The sequence below is a fragment of the Carassius auratus genome, chromosome 2 (assembly GCF_003368295.1).
Source record: "Carassius auratus strain Wakin chromosome 2, ASM336829v1, whole genome shotgun sequence".
In the NCBI taxonomy this organism is placed as follows: Eukaryota; Metazoa; Chordata; class Actinopteri; order Cypriniformes; family Cyprinidae; genus Carassius; species Carassius auratus.
Window position 1 is genome coordinate 6,286,720 of NC_039244.1, and position 16,244 is coordinate 6,302,963.

A 16,244-nucleotide genomic window follows, 5' to 3' on the forward strand; every position below is an offset into this window, starting at 1 on the left:
ATGACAATGTTCCCAACTCCCCACCACGGATGGCAGTCCTAATTCAACATTAGTTAACTACATAACTTAACACTTCAACATTTGCATTAATTAACATTTCAATGTTAACTAATACATTATTGAAATCAAAAGTTGAATTATGTACAGTTGCATTTTTATTACCTAACATTAACATAAGACACTGTAACAAATGTATTGCTAATGGGATCATATTGTTAAGTGTTACTACTATTTCAGTTCATAAAGCCCTGTAATTTACTGTAGCTAGCTAGAAATCACTACAGTGCTTAAAGACTACAACTGAAAAAGCAACAACCATTACTTTCTAATTAAAATACTAAACCAGATGTTATGACAAAGAAAGGTCAACATACCAGAACATGCAAATGAAAACACACAAAAGCATGGGAGGTGACCTGCCAGTCTACCAAAACAAAAACAGCCAGCTCCTTAATACTATCACATCACATTCTCCAACATAACCCATTTAAACTAATTTCTAGTGAAAACAACACTTAGATTATGTGCACATTATTCCTGATAGCTAAAGGAATTAGTACTACATCAGCGAGAAAACGATTTATTAATATTAACAATATCATTCCTTTGAGAATGTTCTGAATGTACATTATGCATTCCTGGCAACCCATACATTTTTACAACAAGCACAATGTAGTAGTTTATGAACAGCTCTTTTTGGGATTGAAACCTTCAACATTTTAGTATTACAAGCTCATTCTTTGAACCGCTAAGCCACGCCACTCCTAAACATGCACTATGGGAAACGCAGATTTGCTTTCTCATGCTTTCCCACCACTGAACCTTCACGAGTTCACTGCTATACATCTATCTGACAGTTTACACGGATTATGTCCTAAATAAACTACATTACATCCCATCAGACACCAGTGAGAGCGGACATCCAGCCATATCCACCACAGACATGTTCTGAAGCTGCGGGGGGAGAGTGTGTGTCATGCAGGCGGCGGCGCAGCAGCCTCCCCGGCCTCGCCTATCCTCAAAACAACGGCGATAACCGTCGCGACGAGCAATTTTAATCTCACCTGAAAATCTCTGCATATAAACGAAGCGCAGGAATCCTCTGTGTGTCCGCCGAGGGTGTCTCGACACGCACTGTCTATTGTTTTTTTCCTCCTTGTTTCGGGGCGAGAGGCTCTTGTTGTCCCTGGCGCTCGCTGGTTGTCAAGCGCAAGCTTCCTCTGCGCGCTCCACCAATCCGCGATCACGCACACAAACCCCCGCAAAACCCGCCCTGGCCCGCACTGACCCGCGTGTTATTTAACAAACTGGGGCTTAATGGGGATTTGTGATTAGCAGCATTATGTACGCATTATACTATGTGTGTAAACTAATACTAAGTCGAGAAAGTAGCGGTTTATGCGGATGTTTGGTTTTTTTTTTTAATAGAATTGGCATGTCCTAATGAAATATAAATTATTACAAACAACACACAAATACAAATAACACAATATACAAATAAATAACACACAAAAATATAACAAAGTTACACAATTAATAACCGATATTTAATTCAAAATGTATTGCTCGTGGTTGAAATGTTTCATTGGGGATGATTGATTTCAATTTACAATTCCAAAACAAGTTTTATATAATAATAGTGTTTTTTTATTTTTTTACATTTAATTAAAATCCGTTAAGTAGCCTACTCTATGTAAAGCGTGCTGCGTTACCAAAGTAGTTCAACTCCCGAACGAATGACTCGGTTCTTTTTTTGTGAATCTGAAATACACATCAACCACTGCGGTCTGAGTCCGACTCCCTACTCATATGAATCGGTTCTTTTAAAAGAATCAAAATGTATACAGCACGACCAGTGTGATCCGACTCTCCAATGAATCATTCTTTTCTTTTTAGTGAATCAATCATATTCAGAGGTTTTCACACTACCTGTGAGGCTTAAATCACTCGCTGTATTGACACCTTAAACGCAATAAGTGTTGTTTTTGTTTATACATTATAATGAACTAAGTAAGTTAATGCTTTTTTTCGTGCACTGCATTCATGCTGCCTTTCAGGAGTGAAAAGGTCATTTAAAACACCTTTTGCGCCATTTTTTCATTGATATTATCTCTTCATTTGTAAATGAAAATGGTTGAAACCAGTATTCTTTCTTTTACATTTGCATTAACAATTATAATACTTGTAAGGACCAGAATGGTTAATTTTTTTTAAATGATTCACATCTCCTACACATTATTACACACCAAGTCATAAATTATGTTATTACAAGTAGATAATAATATTGTATCATAACAGCCAGGGGAAAAATAGGTCAAACAAGTTTTGGTCGTAATTTGTAAATCTTGTATTTATGTTGAGGTTAACATTTAAATACAAACAGACAAAGCATTTGACGAACGAACAGCGGAGATGACCTGGAAAAAGATTAGACAGCGTGTGGAAATGAGCATCTCTCAGAACATCTTACTTCTACTCTTATCGCGTCCCATCATGCTTGCACCTGCTAAACATCATCTTTTTCATATGAAAAATATCAGTAATATTCAATGGCTTAAAAAATAGGCTTAGTATGTAAAACTATATCTGTACAGCATCAATAAATCCAAACAATGATTTACTTCACGTAGTAAAAATAACAAATATCTTTCGATTCTTTTACATCTGAAAACAACATGTGTTATGAGACAACAGCCTGCCCAAATAATCCCAGCTCTTTAAAATGCACTTCATAATTAAAAATGAGTTACCACATGATTTAGCAATAATAAGCATCATCTCTTTGAAAGCTTCATTATATGATATTCAGTAACTCAATGTTTCCTCTGTATTATTCATACGGAAATTTACTCTACTCAAATAGTCAGCTAAACTGCTCTGTCTCTCTAAAATGTATGTTTCAAACATACATGGCACCCAGATATTCTGGGTCACGACACTAATGATAGCAACATATAGGAATGTATTTTACCATTCTAACTACTGTAACATGTTTAGTTTTGGTCCTAAACTAAATCAGTTAAAGGCCCCATCATTACTTTTACACCACATACAGTACAGAGTAACCCAAGCCAAGCAACCCTTGAGCGAACAACTCTTACTGTAGCTAATTTTACACATGTTCCTGGAGTAGCAGACGTGCAACAAGAATTACGAATCCTATTCAAAATATAAAAACAAGAGACATAAAATAAAGCAAGAAATTCTGAGGTCCCAGTACACTAAATGCTTCTTCAACTGCATGGCCATTTGTAACGTTAGTCTTCAAGTGTAGTATGTCCCTAATATAATCTTTTACACCTCAATTTCTACAAACATAAAAAGCAGATTGTGTATTTTCATATAATGCAATGACTTCCTCATAAACTCAGTAAGTGTGCGTTAGGCATTGCATAAAAGACACAACAAGACAAGCATAAGGCCACGAAATTGAACATGTCTGAAATAAAAACGGCTTAAAAGCGCATTCGTCAGTGCTGCAAACAAAGTGTGTATGTGTACTGTTGAACAAATGAACATCCAAAGCCTGCGAAAAAGATATATACATTCAGGATGTGTATCATAATGTCCGACAGGCAGAAACACTCAGTTTCAGAGATCTGTCAGTGAGCTGTCAACTTATTTGAGGAGTTTTTTGGGTGTGTTTTGTTTCTTGATCTGCCAGAGGTGGCTGTAGATGGTGATGGCGTCCACACTAGCTGACATGGTCTTAGCGGGGATTTTGCTGAACTGTTTCTTATCCGAGCTGTATTTGTAGAGGTTCTCAATCATTTTGAGTGTGATGGTCTTGGGCCCGATGCCAGCCAGCTTGTTGATCTCCTCCACCTCTGGATAATACGTGTATAGAGAGCGAAACTGGCAGCCAGAGTCTCTGAACAGAATCAGGAAGTTGTTGGCTTCGGTTTTCTCCATTTCCTGGGAAAATGAAAACAAATGCTTACAAATATAAAATCATTATTATTCCCCTTCAGGATGACAATCTAGACCTCTCTGTACTGCAAGTAAATCAACTATGTATTTAAATAGGACTCATGTAACATCTTCATATTCCACAGTCCCACAATAGAAAAAATTAAATAAAAATTAATAATAAAAAATAAAAATATATTTGTTATGTAGATCAAGACTTTTAATTTGCTACATAAATTACTAATATTTTTTTACAGCAATACTTGTGCAACATTTCTTCCCCTCACCTCCAGGATTTTGTTCTTCTGTCCTCATTGACGCGGCCCGCGAGGCAGCAGTGAGCCAGTGCGTTCTGGATGATGTGTTTATTTGATTTAGCACTGGGCTCCTTGTACAACTTTGGCCCTAGAGAGGAAGAGACATAAAAATTAGAGGAAGTTATCAACATTTGTGTGCAGACTACTGTTGAGGGTCAAGGTTATGATAAGGGTCAGTCAATTTGATCAGTTTTAAATGTCAAAGTTGAATGTATTCAGTTTCATCTTACAGTAAATGGCATACTGCTTGTTGGTAGCTGATATAAACACTCTAAAAATGTTTATCTTGCATCACAGGAATCTAAAAACGTAAATATTTATCTTGCATCACAGGAATAAATTGCATTTTAAAAATTTTACAACGGACAACTGTTGTTTTAAACTGTATTGTATTTCACAATATTACAGTTTTAACTGTATTTTTGATCAAATAAAGAGCCTTGATGAGCAAAAAAATACTACCAACCACAAACGTTTTTAATAGTAGTGTAGTACATGAATAAGTCATTAAAGGTGCGTGCATAATAATGAGAAAATGTTATATATTTTTAGATGAAATACAGCATGACACACTGCAGGATTCATGTCACCTGTGTATTCTGCGTTAGATGCTGCAGACGATGTTGTTGATTCAAGCTCCCAGTTCTCCCCGTTTCCACTTACAGATGGACACGGTGACAGAAAGCCCTCTGAGGACTCTGGCCTGAAAATACACAATCAGACACACTTAGAATAGCTCTGAAGTACCCATTTTACAGGTGGCCTGTATTGCTGCTGGAAAAAGCAATGTTTCATATAAAATGAAGAGCCCAAAAATTAGTAGTAAGCATAATTCCACACACTGATGTTGAGAAGCTGAAGGCAGTAAAAAAGGAAGCAGAGCATGGATGAAGGAGAAATTGCAACTCACTGCATTATGTTCTAAACAGGTGCAAGTTTCCACCAACTAATTCAAGTAATTTAAAAAGCCCACAGTAAATGCAAAAATGTATGCATTACTTAGAAGTAATGGCCAATCAGAAAGTATGTGATGTTTTTATACAGTGATGCAGATAATGATTTTGTTGCAACCAGATGGACTGACAAAAATGTCTTGTAACTTGTCATTTGTCGCTGGACAAAAACTAACATGGAAGTAGTATAATTTATTAATTGCACCTGGTTAGAGGGATAGTCCATCCAAAAATGAAAATTTGGTTATTTACTCACCCTCATTTCATTCCAAACCTGTATGACTTTCTTTCTTCTGTGTAACACAATAGAAGATATGTTCTGGTCTTACTGACTTTCATAGGATTTTTTTGTACATACTATGAAAGCCAAAGGGACCTAAAACCATTTGGTAACCAACAATCTACAAAATACATCATCATGCTCTACAGAAGAAAGTAAGTCATACAGGTTTGGAATGAAAATGTTTAATTTTCGGGTGGACTATCCCTTTAAAGGGGGGGGGGGGTGAAATGCTCATTTTCACTCAATATTCTGGTAATCTTGAGTACCTATAGAGTAGTACTGCATCCTTCATAACTCCAAAAAGTCTTTAGTTTTATTATATTTATAAGAGAAAGATAGTCTGTACCGATTTTTCCCGGAAAAACACAACCGGCTGGAGGCGTGACGTGTGGGAGGAGCTAAAGAATCACGAGCGCGAGTAGGCTTTTGCGTTGAGAGCGTTTGGAAGCTGTGACAGTACCTTGAGGAAAAAACCATCATCCCAAACAAACAGTGGCTAACAGTCAGATTCAGCGTATATTTATGATCCAGAATCAGATCCAGAGGCTGAAATTTAACCAGAGCAGCATCAGCAACGACTACAGCAGGACGTCTCTATGTGGTATGTACTGAAACTGTATATATTTGCTTAGCGGTTTTGGAAAATGACTAAGTTCCACTTTATGTCGTCTTTTTTTTTTTTTTTTTTTTAAGGTGTACATGTGGAAAGTGCAGTTTGATGCCAACATCGCATGTTGTTTACTTGATGTGCTTACACGCCGATAGCTAAGTTAATAACACAGAGATATTTGAAGGAGTTTTACTCACTGCATGCGGTTCCAACACACGATCGTGACCCTTTTTCGTTGGGACTGCATTATCCTTAAGAAATAAATGATGTGCAAATCCGGCATCAAACTGGGCCTTGTTTGTAAAACAAGCATCTTCGAAATGCAGGGAACAAACACAAACACTTGCACAACTCCGTTGATGCTCTGTAAAAATAAACTCCATCCACTGGTCCCTTAATGCTGTTTTTTTTTTGGTAATCTGTGCAGGGTTGTCTTGCCCTGGCAACCAAAAACACACTTCTTTTGTGACTTTTCGCGACGCTCTCGCTCTGATCAGTGAAAGAATGTCTGTGCTCTCTCTGCTCTGCTATACGGGAGCGCGCGCTCTTCCGGCAGAATTGCCCTTAGGACCCATATAAGGAAATTCCGCTCCATCTAATGTCACACAGAGCCATACTCGAAAAAAACTTTCCGAAACTTGTGACAAACCGGAAGGAGTATTCTTGGAACAGAAATACTCCTTCAAACGTACAACTTAATTTTTGAAACTTTGTCCATGTTTAGCATGGGAATCCAACCCTTTAACAGTGTAAAAAACTCAGTATGCATGAAATAGCATTTCACCCCCCCTTTAAGAAAAAAAGGTAAATTGAGTTTCATAATTTTTTTGATAAAAGATGAGCCAATTTCTGTTGTTTTTATGATAAAGTAGCCAACAAGAACAAAACAAAAATACTGTAATACAACAAAACATGAACACAAGGACCGCCACTGATTTTTGTATAACAAATGATTCAGAGATGATAATTATAACAGTTTTCCATTAATATGTTGATGATCCGGTGAACTGATCTGTCGAAGCGAATGGGTTTGTCCAGTGTCCAAGCTGAAATGACATGGGCATGATGCTGACTGCAAACTGACCTTCCCTTTCTCCCTTTAGGGGAGCTCAGAAAGAAACACAGACTGCCAGGAGACAGTCTGCTGCCTCTGAGCAACCAAAGAAAAGACAGAGATACCACAGACAGAGGGTTATGAACAAGACAACAGAGATGTGTGTCAGTACTGATTGATACAAGTGTGTGGCATTTATTATCTCGACAAAAACTCATTATTTTCTCTGTTTTTGAATGATCTTTTACAGAGAAGGTTACAGTGAACAGGACATGGTCTCACCTGGATGTCCTCTTATCTGATTGGACACTCTCACTGTCTGCCAAATTTAGGGAGGCGAGTGATAAGCTGGACACAGAATACCCACGAGGTCTTGACCCTGAACACACAAATACACATCCATATATACATGCACATAATTGGCATAGAAAACTCGGATATCATGAGAGCATATTACATGTATTTAAGATAAATATAGTTTTTATATGATTAAAAATATAAACATTTTTATAAAACAGAATGTAGATACATAATTATTAATTGTATAATTTTTTACAAATATTTTTAATAATACTAAGTACGTAATAATAATAAAATATATAGATAGAGTCATATTTATTATTAATACTAATTATTGTTTTAATAATCATAATATAAAAATAATTCTAATTCATATTTTAATAACTGATTTATTGTGTAAAAAGAACAAACAAACTGATTTTCCCATCGTACCTGTGGTTGTCCGTGCTGGAGGTTTTGGAGACTCCATGATGTCTCTGTGCATAGATTTGGGGCGTGGCTTCTTCTGCTTGACACTAGGGGGGCGTGGCTTAATAACACTGTCCATGTCATCCATCAGTTTGAGCTGCTTCTTCCTCAAACATTCATTTTTTATATAATCCCGTCTTGACTTCTCATCCTCGTTCTTCTCACGTTCCTCTTCCGCTTTCAATCTGATTGAGGAAGGAATACAAGTATGAAGAACAAATTTCCCTAAAACCTTGCTTTTTCAAGTTTAATGGATTTTACAAACCATTTTGGATTAATTTATTAGCATATGGCAGTTTATTAGCATGTAGCATATTCCAGTGACAAGTAGTTTTAATTTGCGTCATCAATGAGAAATCTTCTGGAATGATCTTAACTTAAATGCTTTAAAATATTAGAGTAAATATTGCATTTTATTACTTCATATTGTTATACTATTGAGTATTAATGAAAATAATTCGTTCTTAGTTTATATTTTTAATAATAATAATCATAATAATAAATATTGATTGTACTGTTTATTTCTATCTTCATGCATTAAACATTTTATGATCCTCTGCAACTGTTACTGCTCAGTCAAAATTTTCAGTCAAAGTTTGTTCACCTGCTTTAAAAACACTTTTTCTCTAGTGCACATTGATATCTGGGAGCACGATGTTTTGATTTAGCTACAGTATTTGTGATTATGTGGCTTAGTTTCCTGTGATGGTGTAGTTCTCTGTTATTGTGTGATTTTGGTGTTTTTCATACCGTGCTGCTTCTTTCTTTAGTTCCATCTCGGCCTCCTGTTGCTGTTTCTTGATCTGCATCTCTTTTTCCCTCCGTAGCCTTTTTTCCATCAGAGCTGCCTTCTTCTGTGCAATATCCTCCTCTGCGTTCAGGTCATCCTGAGTCACAGCAACACAAACAAACAATCATTTAGTCTGTCACAGTACCTCATGTGCAGCTGGGTGTACGAGAGAACGTCTCTGACAGAACATTGTGTTGTGCTTCATGAATGATAGAAAACACAAACATTGAACTCAAACACTTACTTGAGATGACTTGCACATTAAAATGGGGTTAAAATTACAAAGACACACTGAAGCCTTTGAACAGAGCACCATACACTCACCATTTGTATCAAATACAAAGAATGAAAGTTTTTTTATTGTTTTTTTTTTTTTTTTTTTTTTAGCCCCTGGCTACTTTTTTCATAATTATAAAAGGATTTAGTTTATTTATAAACACATTTTTTTACACGTCTCTAAACTGGGGGCCCCAATTTGAAAACCCCTGATTTAGACAACTCTTCTTGACGTGTAAATGATTTCTGCTCTCCAAATTCTTTATACTTCCGGTGTAAATATATGATTCTCACCTTATAGAAGAAGCCACAGCACATCTTCTGGTCTGGTCTAGATTCTAGTCCAGTCTCTGTTTCTTTGCTGCTCTCCAGATCATGTCCATCCAGAGGCTTCAGAACAGAAAGAGGAACCTCGATCAGACTCTTCTTCTCATGCAACTCCTCTTCATTCGTGTGTCCACTGGCTGTTAGTGTCAAATGGTCCATTGTTGGCTGAGACAGAACTTCAGAAGATGTTGGTGCATTCATGAATCGGTTACTCTCTCCAACATCCTGTTTTTCTTCTCTCTGTTTTTCATTCACCTGAGCAGGCGAATTATCAGCTGCATCTTTGGACTCTTTCTCATCATCTCCCATATAGGCAAATGGGCTGGACTGCGCTTCACTCTGCCAAAAACGTCTAAGTCGAGGCAGGCTGTCCACTGACTGCTGAGTGTTGAGCATGCGGCTAAAAGAGGTGACCTTCAGGTCGTTGGGCCTTGGCGTTCGTGGCGTCCTTGCGTGGAAAGACGCAGACTTCCTTTTGATCATAGAGGGCGAACGGTGCGTTGTGCGTGGCGAACCGGTGGACGACAAAATGGGGGAGAGTGACCCCACCGAACCTCGGCCAACTAAGCTGCTGCTGCGCAGATCACGCATCTGTTTACGTGGCGATGGCTCTGGTGGCGAAATCACCCAACTTTGGTGATCACGCATTTGCATGATGTGTTCCTGCTGCTGTGCCAAGCGCTGCATCTCTGACTGTAGGAAGCTCAGAGACACGTTCAGGCGCTCGATGGATCGCGTATACTCCGCCAGGTCCACCTCCGCGGCTGCTTCCTCTAAGGGCGATTTCGGCGGTGCACCGTCAGGTCGACATCTCTCAAGTGTGGGATCGGAGTCATTCGAAGGCTTTAGAGGTTGCAGGTCACTGGTTTGTTTTTCCCGACCATCTGGGCCTTCACTTTCACCCCCTAGTGGGGACACAACTCCTTTACGCCTGACCACATTGAGGAAGGCGGTCCTGCCCATGCGCTGCCTGTGACGTGTAAAAGCTGCTTCGACTTTCTTCTTGTGTGCCTCAATGGCTCTGCGTTTCTCTTCCAGCTTCATCTTCAACTGCACCATCTCCGACGCCAACAGGTGTGAGGTATCATGAGGAGAGGTGATGTGAGAGGGGCTGTGTGCGTCAGGAGTAATCGAACGAACTGTCCCAGACGCTCCTGGGGTTGTGATGTTCAGGTCGCCGCTCTCCGGCGTGTTACCGCCACTCCCACTGCTGCGGCCATCGCCCTGGCTTAGTTTACGAAACTTCTGTTCGGCAAAGCTGGTCATGCGAACTACAGAACCCAACGAGGAGGCCATGCTAGTGGCCAGGGAGCGCGTTTCCAAAAGGTTTGGACATGGGATGCCGGAAATCTCCGGAAGTGGACAGGAACGAGCTTCGAAGTCCTGGTCCATGTCCGAATAGTCCTTCAGGGATGAATCCTCATCCTGTCCGTCTTGGATGTCTTCGGTACGGACATGGATTCCAGTGTCCATGTCAGTAGAGGTGGAATTTAGGTCTGCTTCATCTGCTCTGGCCTTGGAAAGCGAGTCCTCTGGATCATTTGGATCAGATGCGGAGTTGTGGGAAGATGGGCTGTGCAGGAAAAAAGTGCTGTCTCCAGAAGGGGGCTGCAAGCTGCTGTGTGGTCGCTCAGAGTCATGGATGATCTTCAGGGCTTCTTCTATACTAGGGGTGTTGGGCTGAGGGTCATACGGAGGGCTTGGGTTGTCTGCTGATTCACCATTTGAATACCTGAAACATGGGACATTCATTTTGGTTTTAAGATTTGGAAAACTATTACTTCAATAAATTAAAGCTGTCCACTAAATATAATAAAACAGAAAACATCTGTTCGAGTTCGAGGTAGTGACATTTGTCCTATTCTTTTTAAATTATGCCGAATGTGCTGAAGTTTCAATTAAATTTAGTGTGTAAGACATATCATTTACACATTGGACACATTGCATGTATGCAAAATATTGCAGTTTGGACGCTTTCATTGCAAATAAACTGGATTATCAGTGGCTACTGAATTGAGTCTGTACTTGATAATGACAATACAGCAGAAAGATTAATATTGTCACCTTTTTACAATTTTGGTATGGATCTAACTAAGGAGTTGTTCAGGTATAGACGGTGTGTGTTGTTGTTTTTATTGCGGCTTTATCATTTTGACAGTGTTCTTCTCTATGCAATTCCATTCATTAATACTTATTTTGTGTTTCAAAAAACACACAGGTTAAATATAACACGAAAGTGGTTAAATAAATACAACATTTTCTTTTTTTGAGTGAACTGTAGCTTTAAATGTGCCAAAAGGAAAACAAAGATTTACCCAGTGTAGTTTCCCAGACGGTGTCTGCTGATGTGTCTCTTGGATTCCTCACCATCCTCCTCATGAATTTTGCTGTGGGCGTTCCCATTAACAGGCTGGAAGGAGAGGTTCCTCCGCATGCCTCGGGCCGCGTGGTGAACTTTAAAACCCAAACCTTCAGTGCTTGCCGATCGGCTCAGTCCACGTCCTGAAGATGAACTCATGCTGTCATCAAGTGGAATCTCAAATGATATGCCATGAGCTGAAGACCTGAGGTGAAGACAAACAGTTACTCATCTGCAGCATGTAAAACAGAGTAAGAGAGTCAAATGCATAGAAAGTTTGTGGAGTGCACAAACCGTTTCTCTTTAGGCCATGTCCCCACACATCCATCAACATACGACAAGGAGGACGACCGCCTGATAACTGTTGTGAGAGAAAGAAATACCCATTTACTAACATGAAGCATCAAGTAAGTGTTCACACAACTGTGTTTTACCAGATCTACAGAGCTACAGGATATAAAAAAGTAATATGAGGTGCAAAATCTTTAATATGTTTGATAAAAGTGTGACTTAATTAATAATTTATTTGAAGTCTTACCCGAGTTGTCATTTTTAGGTTGTGACCTAAAGGAAGAATATTTTTTTTGGAATATAAATTCAGACTTGCAGAAGCTCATTATTTAAATTCTTTGTAAACCTCAGACTTGCATTGTATTAAAGACAAACCTAGACTGGTCTGGACTGCCTGGTCTGTGGATCAGGTTTTGTTTGGTTATGGGAGCCATTTTATTGGGCTGGGATGGGTCAGATACTACAAAAGAAAAGATAAACACAATTGGTCTTAATAAAATGCATGACATGCACACCAAACATAATCTCACCAGATGAGACAGAAATTACCTTTGGTACTGAGTGTGCGGGGCTGAACAAAAGAGGGTTTCACAACTTCACACCACCAGAATAGCTCTGCCATAAACACAAGGTAGTTACTCTGAAAACACACAAACACACACTAAAATTATTGAGAAGAAAATGAAAACTTTCAGACGGTCTCTCTTCAGAAGGGCCTGACGTGTTTGTAATGTTGCTCTATAACCACAAGATGTCATGTTCTCTTATAAATTGTAAGCAATTCAAAAAGCAAGACAATGGCTACTGTATATATATACTACTCAGTATATACTGTGTACTGTTTACTGCTATTAAAAAATTGTGCGGCGCTAACTTTAAAAAAATATTAACCTGGGTATTTTTTGCTTAGAGAAATTCTGCAGACTTCACACAGTATTCGTACTATATACTGTATGAGGATTAGTATGGATGGTCATGTGATCTGAACGTGGTGGCAGTGAAGTCTAGATTCTGTCAACATAACATTCTGTTGTGATCGAACACACAAACACAAGTTAAAGCTATTTAAACGCCATAACTGTGCAAAATACACTGACTTTCCTCAGTGAATAACGTCATATAGTGTGTTAAATGAAAACAACTGCGCAGCAACCATAGAAACAGTCTCTTTCAGTGCATTAAAGGGTGTTCTGACTCAACAAGAGCAACAAAGCAGCCGGGGCAGGCTGACACAAACAGAACAGACCCAGCACTCTCTGCTGATTTATTCAGTCCCGACACCTTATTTCACCGCAGTTAGCGGCTGTTAGCCTCATGAATGAGGCCTCATTTAGTGAAAAACACACCACTTAAACCCTAAATGACCAGAGAATTCAGATGCACCTTTATTTTACTCAAGTACATGTGACTGGCTGAAGCAACTGACAGGTATTTTAACCTGGTTTACATAATCGACCACAGACTTGTCTGACATAACGGTAAATACACGACTGCCTGTTTGGAAAATGTCACAAAAACAAAATAGGTTATGATGATGGCTGTGTGAGGTAATGGCTGCACATGGACTGTGTTTATCTAGACACATAACTGTCTGAGGCGATCCACTAGGCAGCGCTCTCAAATACAGTGCACACAAACGATGACTCAGTCTTCCCAAACCGTCAGATTTAAAACACGCACTGGTCGGCTTTCCTTTCCTGCATGAGCCCTGATGAAATTCCCTGTAATACTCCAGTGGTCACTTACTCATCAACTACATTCAGTGGAAAATCACCACATAAAGTGCTCCGGATCTGTATCCTAGAAACCATAAAAAGTTTGCAACACTGAACCAAATGGGAAATACACATCCTATTCATTGTGTTGAAACATCTGAGAAAACTAAATACTAAATCACGAGGAAGAAAAAAATATATATATTACACACCATTGTCTTCAATAGTAAAATCAGCACATGAGATTTCTGAAGAAAAGCAGAGCAGTGATTGCCATAAGACAATCATTATCAAAACATGTCAGGATGAGCAATCAAAATTAAATCCATCAATCAATCTTTCAGTAAAATGGTATCGGAAAATACTTTTAATGTACCTTTATTTATTTACAAAAAATAACTTTTCTTCTCTGCATTTCTTATCTTCTCTATCTTGCTTCCTAATCAAGTTGGCAAATAAACCTGGCATTGTACATATATCGCAAATATTGTTGGCTCCTCAACAAATTGCTTTTGTGACTCTTGTCATTTCAGATAAATTATCTGCCAAATGCATAAACATATTATGCACTAAAGAGAAGTAAACTACATGAATGTCAGGCTTTACCTTGATGGTGCTGGAGGCATACAGCATATCCTCCAGGGTGAAGTGACAGCAGTTGTTGAGGTTTTCTCTGCAGAACTCCTGGATCAGCTGGAGATTGTACAGACTGTCAGCCAATGACATTGTTTCTTTGACACAGATGTCTAGATGGGGAGGAAACAAACAACATTACAGCCAATGAGGTTATGAACAGATCTGAGGGGGAGGAGACAGAACTCAAGTAGAAGCCAGTGAAGTTTCATAGAAGTCTGTGAGGGGCGGGAACAGAATGTGTGATGTAACGAGCAGAATCCTCAGAGTCACGGGGGAGAGACGTGTTTATGTTTGAATAACTGCTCCTCTGTTCTCTCTCAAACTTCCATTCACGCACTCCTACTCGCTCCTATTCCTTTCGCTCATTTCTTCTTCCACCCTCCATTTTTACCCTTATTATTATGAAGAAATTATGACTTTTATATAGCAAGGATGCATTACAAGGATCAAAAGTGACAAAGATATTTGTGTTGTCATCAAGTGGCTTAAGTAGCACCAATAATTGTCTTTCAAATCAAGTTTAACGTCAAAGAAACCCTGCTATTATATCATTAAGTCAAATTTAAAATGAGGTAAAGACTTAAAATAAATATCTGAATGTTATGTTCTTGACATAAGAGACTTCAGAGAGAGTTTTCTGATGCTGTTTGTGTGTGAATGTCTGTTATCTATGGGGGCAGACTAGGGGCAGAGTATTTGGTTGAGAGTTTATCTGTACAGGCCTCTGTTGGAAGGCTGTGCTACAGGATCTCCACTACAACTCTCAATGAAACAAGAATAAGACAGTAGGGATACACTCTTTCTGACTAAAGTATATTTATATAAGCAGTTTTGTTGGTCACTTCCCCAGACAATGTTTAAATGGTTTGTTCATTTTCGGAACACAACTTCAGATATTTTTCATGAAATCCGAGGGCTTTCTGACTGCATGGAGAGCGAGGGAACTACCATGTTCAAGCCCCAGCAACGTAGTGAGGACATCATTAAAATATCCATGTGACATCAGTGGTTCAACCTTAATTTTATGAAGCTACAAGAAAAATATTTGTGCACAAAGAAAACAAAAATAACAACTTTATTCAACAATTTCTTCTCACATACATGCATGCTTGTGGTGCTGCTGACACAGGAGCCACCGTCCTGACATAGAACAGGAATGTGGTGCACCTTGTTTACAAGAAGAGTAGTAATGAATGTGTGGTGAAGACTGACAAACAAGAGAAGAAATTGTTGAATAAATTCTTTTTTTCTTCTTCTTTGAACTACTGATGTCACATGGAATATTTTAACAATGCCCTTACTACCTTTCTGGTCCTTGAACGTGGTAGTTGCATTGCTGTCTATGCAGGGTCAAAAAGCTCTCGGATTTCATAAAAAATATCTTAATTAAGGGTTTGGAATGACACGAGGGTGAGTAATTAATGACCCTTTTTGGGTGAACTAACCATTTAAGTCTAGTTTGAAACTACACAAGAATTACACTTTATCAGATTAAGTACAAGTGGAGAAAATCACTACTAATTGTGCTCTTGAATTTCAGAAATGTGTTCTAGTAGTACTACGTTAGTTACTCATGCGGGTAGGACAAATTTAGTCCAACTCATGACATTTCCCAGTCCTTTTTATGTCCTCCATAATTGACTTCAGAACCACTCAATGTGCCATGTCATCATGTCATCACAATAAATTGTGAAAAGCATTCACAATATAGTGTTATAAGGCTGAATGTTGGAAGGAGAAACAGATCCATATTTCTCAGTGTTTCCTGCATAAGTACCTTCCAGTGGCACAGCATCAGGACAGTAGAAGTGCAGCAGTGCAGCCAGTGAGCAGCCGTCTGTGTTGTCCTTCAAGAGATTGTCCACCAGGGGGAGACAAATAACCTGACGTGCTTTATAGTCCTCTCTCCTGTACCGTCCCTGTGGATTACACACACATAATGGTTGCCATAAGAAG

General features: G+C 38.8%; 1 protein-coding gene across 1 annotated transcript in view; it reads right to left on the minus strand.

Annotated features, from left to right (window-relative positions):
• Window positions 1–2,323: 2,323 nt before the first annotated feature.
• LOC113114203 (calmodulin-regulated spectrin-associated protein 2-like) overlaps window positions 2,324–16,244 on the minus strand; it is a 33,630-nt gene continuing 19,709 nt past the window's right edge. Inside the window, 16 exon segments of the mRNA XM_026281022.1 lie at window positions 2,324–3,915; window positions 4,197–4,219; window positions 4,222–4,314; window positions 4,817–4,929; window positions 7,157–7,222; window positions 7,409–7,505; window positions 7,859–8,079; window positions 8,645–8,781; window positions 9,255–11,019; window positions 11,603–11,851; window positions 11,941–12,007; window positions 12,185–12,210; window positions 12,313–12,397; window positions 12,487–12,577; window positions 14,259–14,398; window positions 16,066–16,207. Coding sequence (XP_026136807.1) covers window positions 3,619–3,915; window positions 4,197–4,219; window positions 4,222–4,314; window positions 4,817–4,929; window positions 7,157–7,222; window positions 7,409–7,505; window positions 7,859–8,079; window positions 8,645–8,781; window positions 9,255–11,019; window positions 11,603–11,851; window positions 11,941–12,007; window positions 12,185–12,210; window positions 12,313–12,397; window positions 12,487–12,577; window positions 14,259–14,398; window positions 16,066–16,207 — 3,612 coding nt within the window. The 3' untranslated portion in view covers window positions 2,324–3,618.